The 11,067-nt window shown below is 39.8% G+C and overlaps 1 protein-coding gene across 1 annotated transcript in view; it reads right to left on the bottom strand.

The window, feature by feature from the left end:
* Positions 1-6,683: 6,683 nt before the first annotated feature.
* RPL7 (ribosomal protein L7) overlaps positions 6,684-11,067 on the bottom strand; it is a 6,118-nt gene continuing 1,734 nt past the window's right edge. The window contains exons 2-6 of the mRNA XM_017731205.1: positions 10,191-10,293; positions 9,273-9,439; positions 8,483-8,620; positions 8,012-8,121; positions 6,684-6,896 (exon numbers count right to left, since the gene is read on the bottom strand). Of these exons, the coding sequence (XP_017586694.1) occupies positions 6,688-6,896; positions 8,012-8,121; positions 8,483-8,620; positions 9,273-9,439; positions 10,191-10,293 (727 nt within the window). The 3' untranslated portion in view covers positions 6,684-6,687. The remainder of the gene's footprint in view (positions 6,897-8,011; positions 8,122-8,482; positions 8,621-9,272; positions 9,440-10,190; positions 10,294-11,067) is intronic.

Genomic DNA, 11,067 nt, shown 5'->3' with positions numbered 1-11,067 from the left:
AACAAATCTCTTGGAAGTATAGCAAGAAAGAAAAACCCCAAGCTTCTATTTAGAAATGACCACTAACAAAGAATCTGGCACACCACTGGTTAAGTGTTCCAGTCTCTAATTATGTTCCATTAAAATTGTTTGCTTAAAGCCCAACATTTTTCTGGATTCAATTTCAAGACATTTCATCCTATTATAGCTTTGTTAGATCAAAGAATTCTCTATTATCAAACTACTTTTCTTCATGGAGGCAATTATAGGTAGATACTCATTTTGTAACCATGTCTGCCTTTAAAGCAAGCTCTGAGTATATTATAAGGCATGTGCTTGATTTTTGGCACAAGAACTGGATACTGCATTTGGCACTAGTGTAAGCACTACTGGAACAAAAGTAGTATTGCCTCCCCCATATCATTTGATATTCCCTTTTTAAAGCATCCAAGAATTGCATTTGGCCAAGTGGGGGCTTATGTTCAGCTGACCATCCATCATGTCTCCTAACTTTCTCTCGAAACACTGATCCTTGGGATGGGCTCCCATTCCATTTCCAGATGTATGACTTTACACTTGGTGATAGTGAAACAGGCTGTTATGAGCTGGACACCAGCAAAGAAAGGCATATCAATTAATTGTAAAGCATAAAAACCTTAGCATGCCTGAAAAATTTGTGAGTTGTTAGCATTTCAGTCTCCCTTTTCTTCTCCAATAGCTATTAGGTAAAGCTTCTGGCTTCAGTTCTGAGGAACTAACAGGAAGATGTTGGTCATTCTGAAAGGGGAGCGGAGTTCACAGAAATTTTATTTCAGAATGTGTCAGCAGCTGGCAGTTATGGACAGTGAGCAAGTAACAACGTTTCCAAGAACCTGAACTTTATCATAGAACATTGACAAAGGATTTGAATTATTTTTTGCTTCAGGACTGTCTTTAGCTGCTACATTTTTAACTTAAATTGCCTCATAAATGCTCCAAAATGCATGCATTGAGTAAGTGGATTGCACCACATTTCCAGTGCAAATTCTGACCTTAGCTATCAGATTGTGAGCTGTTTCTGTAAACACCTACTATGGGACATGCCTGAAAAGCAATATCAAAAATCCTGAAAGCTATGCTATAAAAGGTGACCAATTACGCCAAATTAGTGGCTTAAACACAGCTACAGTTTAGTATTAGTTTCCACACTATGTACTAACATTTTGCAGCTGTTATCTGAAAGAGAATTTCAGAGGGGGGCAAGAAAAATGAGTTGCTTAAGTACCATGAAAACCAAATTAACTTTCTCCTCACTAATGCTTTAGCCCATGTACTACTTTAAACAAAATCTGGGACCTATATAGCCCTCTTATCAGACAAACAAACTCCTACAGCACTGATTAATTTAATGAGCTAATATGTTATTCTCTATACCTATCACACAATGTCTGCTATCCATTTGTATGGGTTCATTATGTTCACAAAATGCTTGCCTGTTAATATACTAGAAGATGTGTGTGGATCCGAGGAAAATAACTGAAAATGCTGTAGGGAAGTAGTGGACAAACTACAACTGAAAAAAATGAACAGGGATGCCACAGTCAACAGATTTTTATTGGGTACATCCCCCTAACATGCAAAATTCATTGGTCATTGGTGCAATTCTAAACTGAACTAAGACTGTACTCTTACAAAATAAATTCCATTAACTATGCAAAGTGATTATAATTTTCACTGTAAAATTTTTTCCCTTCATCCAGCAATTTATAAAAATGCATTTTTTTTCCTTGTAAAACATCCCTTTATGAAGATGCCTAATGAAATACTTCTATGGTTTCCAACTCATCCACTCACTAAACCTCTTTCAAGCATGTACTCCCATTACTTGCACTGAATAGCCACAAGGCAACGCTAAATTTTTCTGATTTAGTGCAGTTAGCTTAAATGGACTAAGGTGTTGGTACTTTTGTTGTTAGACACAAGCAGCTGTGATAGTGCATTTGGGAGCTTGACTCACAATAGGGGAATTACCAGTTCAGGTTTTAGAATTTGGTTGTTCAAATAGCTGGAAACACTAACCCACTGGCTGACACTCAGCTCTTTTGCCAATGACCAAACACATTTACAAACAAAAGCACTCAACTATTTTTAGTTAAACTGCCATCATAAATTCCCATGTTACTTAAAAACTACCTTCTGACAAACTTCAATAAACTAGCATTGTTGTTAAGTTTTATTTAAACTGAAGTGCAAAAATAAGCTGTTGCAGAAATTGGCACAAAAATCAGTGACAGTGAATTTATACAGGGCTCCTTCACTGCCTGCACCTGACCTGAAAAAAACCATTTCAGTCAGAGCAGACACAACTTACTGATCTGCTGCACCAAATGCTTCAGCAGGCTAAGACTCCTCCAGTAGTGCTTGCAAGATAAGAAAACAGTTTAAATGCAATTACATGTTTTACAAGTCCCTTCTTTCTGCTACACCTACACATTATCAGCAACTGCTCATATCCTCGTGAATCCTGTGCTCTCCACTTCCAAAATATCTGCAGTAGAACACTGCAAACAAATTAGCTAATTAAACTGAGTAAGTACCTAGAATGTGGAAAAAAATTTACTATTTTGTAAAGTATTTTATGCTTCCTTTGGTAAAAAATACCTGATGGTGTTCAAAGCTGGAAGTAATTATCCAGCTCAGAGGTCCCCAGCAGTGGAAGGGCATCAACCTGTTTGCACAAGTCCAGAGGAGAGCCATTAGGAAGGTTAGGGGGATGGAGCACCTCTCCCATAAGGCTAGAAGAACCGGGATTATTCAGCCTGGACAAGACTTCAGGGTGACCTAACTGTGGCCTTCCAATACCTGAAGGGAACCTACAATAAAGATGGAAAGGGACTTTTTACCAGGGCATGTAGGGACAGGACAAGGAGCAATGGCTTCAAATTGAGAGTAGATTTAATTAGATTTTTAGGAAGAAATTCTTTGCTGTGAGGGTGGCAAGGCACTGGAGGAGGTTGCCAAGAGAAGTTGTGGATGCCCATTCCTGGAAGTGCTCAAGGCCAGGTTGGATGGAGCTCTGAACAATCTGGTTTAGTGAAAGGTGTCCACAGCAGGGGCATTGAAACTAGATTGTATCTTTAAGGTCCCTTCAAACTTAGGCCGTTCTATGATTCTCTGATCTTAAGATGTTAAGAACAGATTTACACTTGCTGCTTCTTTACATAGATTCTCACAAAGCTTTCTGGTGCACTACAACTAATCAGGGACCCTGCCCACTCAACAGCACACAGCTCAGTTTGTCATTTACTGCACGTTTTAATCACACCAAAAGTAACTAACTGTTGCACCTCAAAACCTCATCTGTTACCTGCACAAAGCCTTCCAAATTTTCTTCCTCCAGATGAAGGTTAAGCAGTATCTACATACTGCTAATTCAAACTGTGGCTCTTTGAAACACGACTCCAAAGTGAACCTGGCAAACGCCGCCACTTCAGAAGAAAGAGACCAATCAAGACAACAGACTGTTTTGTGCAAGATTGTTTTATTAACAGACCAGACTTTGAAATATTGCAGCTGGGCATCTTTACCTGCAAGGCAAAAAAGAAAAACGTATCATTAGGCACATGTAGATCTGAAACAACTCTGGCCACATGAAAAAGTAATACATTTTCACAATTTGTAATTCGGGCCGAAAACACTCATTTTATTTCACTGGACTGAAGACTGCAATAGTCTTGCACATGATAACTAACTTCTACGTTAACATCTCTTCACTGAAAACACAGACTTTGAGTACCAGACCTAACAGGATAAGCATTTCTACCTTGAACTGCTGGTACCTACACTTGATATTTAAAGACATGCCAAGACATTGTACATATTCTACCTTTTGCTGCATTCTCATTTTAAGCACATTTCAGAGACTGTTTAGATACAAAAATGAAAGCAAAAAGCCGACTTGGGACCAGTTCCTGTAAAGTTTGCTCCAAAAATTAATCACATTCATTATGTTGCCAATACTGAGTTGTCAACATTTGCTGTCTAGTACTATGCTCTTTCCTCCCAATCTATACAAAGGAATCAGTACTGGAAGTCTATTTCTTAAATTCATTTGAGACTATGACTTAAGTAGTAAAAAAATAAAGACAAATAGCAGGAAACTATCTACTTCTAGCAAAGAGGAATACTGTTCTTCAGATACACAGCCCCCTCATCGTGACATTACCTGGAGAATACTGCCAGTATGTCACCTGATCTTACTACTCCAGTTTGGCCACAGCCTCAGTAGAAATTATACAACATTCTTCTATTTTCTATGTGTAGGCTACTTCTATTTTAAACATGCTCTCTGTCCACAAAAGCAGGAAAAGAAAGTGGAAGAGATGAGAACAATCAATTTATCTCAGATTTAGTTATGTATGTTTGCAGAAAAAGTGTAAAAACTGCTTATAAGCATAAAATAAGAAACTGCAAGGTCACTTTCCAAACTAAAAGATGAAGTAAAGCTCTAATGTATGCCATTTACAAGGGATGCTGAGCTACAAGTCCAGTGAGAAACATGAGCAACCAGATGAATTAATATCCCTTGTTTCTCTGCCAATATACCAATCTTCACAGGCATTTACAGTGACTGCAATAGCGAACTAGAAGCTTCCCTCCTGTAGGAAGGCTCCTGAAAACAAGACTACCAATATACACCTGACATTTGTGGATACAAAAATGCTGTTAGCAAGGAGTTTTCCTGCTTCTTTCTAAACCATGGGACACCTTGGCTTGTGCAATTCTGTCAGGCTGAAGCCCTACCCACGCAGGGTTGGCCAGCATGTCAGCCCTGGCATTGCCTTCTGTTAGAAACCCTGGTAAACTGGTGTGGCTTCGAATGTGCAGAATGTAACATGGATGCACTCGAGCCTGAATTGCAGACCACAAGGTTTGCAAGAGTGAAAACAGAGCCACATTGCTCACCTCCTTCAGAAGTGAACAATCTAAGCGTTGGGTTAGACATTTAGCAGGGAAGATGGAGGAGAAAGATCTACACTGACAGAAAAGCTGCAGTGTGTTTCCATTAAAAACAGCATTATGCTCAGAAACCAGACAGGAGCATAAGGTCCTCCTCAGCCTTGGTTATGCACTAACTTCAAGGACACATCTGCCAGTACTGAACTTTCAAGTTTCTTCCAGCAAAATTTCTACAATAGTAGTGGGAGTAACTTAACATCACCCCAGGCACCAAACGTTACAGCAATTCTGCTTCTCAAAGTTACCAACATCTTCCCATAGCTGAGCTAAAAAGCTTTGCAAGAACACTGTCCTCAGTAAGGAACTATTCTCCTAAAGTTCAAATTTCCACGTGCCATGTAACCGGTGCTTTAAAACTCTGCTGACTTCACAGATGGGAAGTAACAGCACAAAATGCAAGGAGCTTGAACTGAGGAAATCAGCAGCCTACAAAAAAAGCTTCAATAAACACTGTCAATCAAATGGAAAGTATTTCCTAGATCTCCTTTAGCTCCTTGGACAGACAGCAGACCCAACGAGCTCAATTTGCTGTGCCTTGGCTTTAAGAATATTTTTAAAAGACTTGAGAAAAAAAAAACAAAACAGCAAAACAAAGCAAGGTAAAACTTCCTTCCCTTCAAAAACTTTAATTTCTGAGAACTCATCCAAATGCAACTGCACCAGTTTTAAACTGTAAAGCCACAACACTACCCATTTTTTTTTTATGAATCCATCCCCTGAAGCTAGAAATTCAGAACTAAACTGCACATCTGATCTAAAGAATAAACAGAACCCTACAAAAAACAACCAAACAACAAAATCCTACCCCACACATATCCAAACAAGCCAACCAAAAAAACCATTTTGACTTTGGAAGAATTAGTTTGAGGAAAATTTGGTCTTTGTTTGATGTCCTTTCCAAACACCCTAACACAATGAAGTTTTCTTAAATTCCAGCATACCTGTCAAAGCAAAAAAGATATTTACCCTTGACTGAAACTAAGATATGGACAACACTGAAGCTAGTTTAGTGTCTAAAAAGCAAAGGGAAGTACAAGAAATCTGAAAAAAGTGTTGGCTTTGAATGGCACAGACTTCTCACCGAAGCAGAAACAGGAGAGTGACAACAATAGATAAGATAGATTGTTTGGAGTAGGTCCTACCTTTAGGACTCAGCTGTCACTTAAATCACTTCAAGTGCTAATAAACCTTCTCATTTCTAAGGAATAGACTACTCAAATGGGCAAATCAAGTCTTTCAAAATTACCAACTTGGTCACCAGACATGAAAGCTTTAAATGAATCATTCTGAAGCTTGAACAAGCTGAAAATTTACACCAATCTTAATCAGGCTTTTCTAGAAAACTTGAAAAAACACCGTACTTGCAAACACAAGTTTTTGATGATACTAACAGGTCATTAATGAGGGTTGAAAGATTTAGCCAAGATCTCAAGGCTTCCCATCATAAAACCAAATAAGGCTTTAAAACAAGTTATTGGTAATGTTTGTATTTTCTAAACATTATCAGCTACAGAGACAATTCAACTTCCCAAATGTTTATGCTTTAGTAAGACTTCCAAAATAAAACCAGAACACTGTATTGTTCAAGTAGCTTTATACTGTAGGTACCACCCAAGAATGAGTGAGCATCTATTAAACTTGAATGTCTGACAAATAATGACAGCAGCCTGCAGAGCTGAACAGTTGATTGCTTTGGGCAATATCTCACCATTAGTTCATTCTCCTTATGAGTCTGTTGATCTGGTCTTCTCTGTTACCAGCATCCCCACCTTCCACAAAGTGGATAGTTTTCTTCTTCATTCCACCCCGAGGAGAAGACAACTTGAAGGGCCAAAGGAAGTTGTTCACAACTTTGAAGTTCTTGCCAACAGTGTAAATTTCATGGATCACATCTTCCATGCAGATGATGCCAAGCTTTCCTAAAATTCAGACATAGCTTTCAGAAAGACTACATAGGCACTGGTCAGTAACAAACTAAAAATTATCACGTTGTTACTGTCATGCCTACTTATTTTGACAAACTTCAGGAAGTCAGAAAGCACTCACTTTGTCATGAAACTGAATGGCTGACTTTTCCAATTAAAATGGATTAGCTGCAGCCAAGTCAACATGTAATTGGCACATTTGGCAAGAGGCATCAGTTTCAACTGTTAAAATATTTGCTGCCGGCAGTGAGGAACAACAAAAAAACCCACACTTAGTGAATCTTAGGAAAACAGACTGCTCTTTGGAGAAAAGTTTGATTAAATACACCTAAACCATAGCTATGTGTAACTCAGGGAAACTCACTATTAAGTTAGGCGGCTGAATAATGCTACAGCATGCTTCCTTAATGCCCTTCCAGAGTCTTCAGCAACATGTTCCAAGTTAACTCTCATAAAATAGAGTTCTAAAAAGAGATTACAACAGAATATAGATACCTTTAGAATCTGTTTATCTATTGCACAGGAAAAGAAACACGCCTTATCTGAAGAAAAATGCCAATCAAGTGCCAAAAAAGGGAGAGACTTAAGTGATCACTTTCACTCATTCTGGCATGACTGCAAAAGAAGGGAGCTTCCTAGAGCAGCCCATATCCCAACAACTGTTTACCATGCTTTGTTTTTTACTGAATACACTGATTACTTTTACTACCTAGTTCTTCCTTCAGTAAGTTTAAAAAGTCTGTTTACCAGATCACAAAAGTCGAAGATACAATGTCTCTAAGTTTGAAAGCTCAGAGCCATGATGACTGTTTCATACTACAGCACACTGTCATTACTCAAAGATCTACTGACCCCTTAAAGGTCAAGAAGTTTACATTTAACTTTACACATTTAAAAGGCTAAAATTTGATTCTTTACACCTGTTGTCAATACTTTATGATGGAAGTTACTCCCAGCTTGCTTTGTATTAAGCAATTAAGACAGAAGTAGAGATCATAACCTAACACCAGTGTACTCCAGTGACACATAAGGACAGTCGTCCAGCTCAGCACTGCACTGATCACCCCAAGGCAACCAGCTGGCTTCCTGTTTTGCTCAGCAGAATTTACCAAGGCGTTTCTGGATCAGGCGGTTGTCAGTCAGAGCAATGCGCTGCTTGTTGATCTTGCCGTAACCACGCTTGTAGATCAGTTCATGCACAGACTTGAGGTTGGGGTAACTGAAACAGTCACGTTCAAAAAAAGAATTGTAAGTCTCTGCAAGCCACATTTCAAGTTAATGTTAACCTCCCCGATTTCGACTTCCATACCAAACAACTAAAGATCATTTCAGCATGTCACAAATGTAAATACAAAAGCAACAGAGAAGCAAATCTCACACCAAGTTCCCAAGAACACCAGTATGAGAGTGCAATCATATCTAGCAGCCATTACCTTTAAAGCACTGCCTTAACCACACTTTCAATGCAAAGACAGGAAAGCACACAGAAGATAAAAAAGCTGTACAAGTCTAGCATAGCAAAATGCAAAAGCCGCTCAATACCTGCACCCTGATTAGGTACAACTGAGCCTTTCACTCACCCCCAGGCAATGTAGGGTTCAACAATCCGCAACATGTTGATAGAGGCTTTGTTGAGTTTTACAAAGGTGCCGTTAAAAATCTGCCGCAGGCGAAGAAGCTGCAGAACCTTGCGGACCTTTGGGCTGACACCATTGGTACTGGAGAAGAAAGGGAAAGTGCCTGAATCATCAACACCCCAGAAACACTAGGTATCAGGTTAAAAAAAAGGCCCCAAAATACAATAGTACTGCTCCCATATGAAAATACATTTTGTGAATTACACAAAGCAAGCTTAGTAAATTAACTTACTATCACTACATATTTCAGTGTGAAGTTAAAACATCTATTTCCATGAAAAGAATTGAAATAAGTATTACACTGGAACAATTGAGAACTACCCTTGTGCTGTCATGAATGTAATCCTTCCAATCACACCTTTTTTTAGTTCCCTGTAACACTTTACTGGAGTAGAACAAAACAAACACTTGAAGGAAAACTCAGCAGAATGTTTGGGAATAGGGGCATATAATTTTATCAAGTTAAAGTTGAGAAAGAATAACTGTCTGCATGTACTTGCAGCCTTGTCTTCTTAAAAGCAGAGATTCCTAAAGACAGTAGACAGCAAAATGATTTAGTCCTTAATTAAACACACCTCTGGGGTATATACAGTATCTACCAACAACTTCTCAAGCCACTGGTAGGAGGCTTTATCTTGGTAAAGTATTTAAGCCCTCCAAACAGAGAGGTACCAGGAAAGCCAACTTCAGTGCTTTTGAATATAAACCTGCTTACATCTGTATCCGACCTTACCCTCTTATCCTGATCACAAATGCCAGTTTCGGCTCAGCTGGGACGTAGTAATTGCCAGCTTTCCGGGCCATCCTGGCCATACGGATCTCCTGCCTGTACATGTGCCTGTACTCCTTGTGGTAAGCCTGGGCTCTTGCATAGATGAGCTTCCTTTGTGCCTTGCGGTACTGCAATAAATTGGAAATCGTTTGAAGTTAGATAATTCCTATTAACACATGAAAATCACCTTCAAGTAACATGCCATATTCTAGAACTTCCCACAAGTAACACAGATCAGTATCACACAGCTCAGAACAGCCCTCAGTGATGCTCCAGAGAACCTGGCAGGCTGTTATACAGCAAACAATATTATTATTCCTGACTCTTCACCAGAACTGTGGTGATAAAGAGTAATAAGCACAAACTGAAAGAGGGGAAATTTAAGTTAGATATAAGGAAGAAATTCTTTATTGCGAGGGTGGTGAGACACTGGAACGGGCTGCCCTGGGAGGCTGTGGATGGGCCAGCACCAACAGTGTTCAAAGCCAGGTTGGATTGGATATTTGAGCAGCCTGGTCTAGTGGAGGTGTCCCTGTCCATAGCAGGGAGGGTTGGAACTAGATGATCTTTAGGGTCCCTTCCAACCCCTTACAGTTCTAGGATTCTCTGATCATACATCAAGCTCCCCCTCACAAAGGCTATAACCTCTTGCCCTGAACAAGACTAACTTCAATGTTACAGACAGCGGTACACTTTACCGTTAACTCTGCCCAAACTTTGTTATCAGCCACTAAAAGTATATTTTAATCCAACAATTAAGAAAATACCAACATGCTGGTCTCAACACTGTGAACTTCTGTACTGCACCACATCAGCAGTAGCAGCAGCTGCTACTGCAGCAGCACAGCAATTTGAGTCAAAGGATCAGAGAATATTCACCTTTTTTATAGCCAAAATCTTCTTCTGACGTTTGGCTTTCATAACCGCATAGGCCTGCCGCTTCTTCAGCAGGCTCTCGGGCACAGAGGGCACCTTCTTTACTCTAAATGAAAACACAAATAAAAACTTTTAGTTGGTAGAAAAGAACTAAAAGAAGTTACATATGACAAACATCAAAACTCTCAGAAACACATGTGCAGGCCTCCGTGCCTTGAGCCACTTCACTGTGTCTTCCTCATCCCCACTGTTCCTAGGCCTAGAACAGTGTCCCAGGACAGTTCCCTGGGACTGAATTGGGTGATGTTCTAGTTCAGAACCTGCACTGTCCACATTTTCCAGACAAGAAAGCCTGACAGACCAACCAGAGCTGCACTAAGTCGTAACTACAAAGACTGGTCCTACTTTGCTACAACTGATAATAAAACAAAGTCATTTCAAAATAACTTCTCTCTGACCAATGAACATTTCAACAGGTGCTTGAAGAGGAAAAGCTAATTTGGTAGTACTGTGAAATTTATTTCACAGGACTCTCAGCTTGCCCAGATTATCACAGAATGGGTCAGGGTTGGAAGGGACCACAGCAGATCATCTGGTCCAGCCTCCCTGCTCAAGCAGGGTCATGCCAGAGTACAGGACACTGGATTGCATCCGGATGGGTTTTGAACATCTCCAGTCAGGACGACTCCACAACCTCTCTGGGCAACCTGCTCCAGTGTGTGGTCACCCGTACGGCAAAGAAGTTCCTCCTCAACTTCGGGCGAATTGCCTGTATATTAGTTTCTGCCCCGTTCCCTCTTGTCCTGCAGATTTTTAACTTTTACACGCGACAGAACTTGTCAGAACAGCGTTTATAGAGCCATAATCATCCTGGCGAGCG

The sequence above is a fragment of the Corvus brachyrhynchos genome, unplaced genomic scaffold, assembly GCF_000691975.1.
Source record: "Corvus brachyrhynchos isolate BGI_N302 unplaced genomic scaffold, ASM69197v1 scaffold633, whole genome shotgun sequence".
NCBI classification, from domain to species: Eukaryota; Metazoa; Chordata; class Aves; order Passeriformes; family Corvidae; genus Corvus; species Corvus brachyrhynchos.
This window is presented reverse-complemented; position numbering and strand designations above follow the sequence as displayed.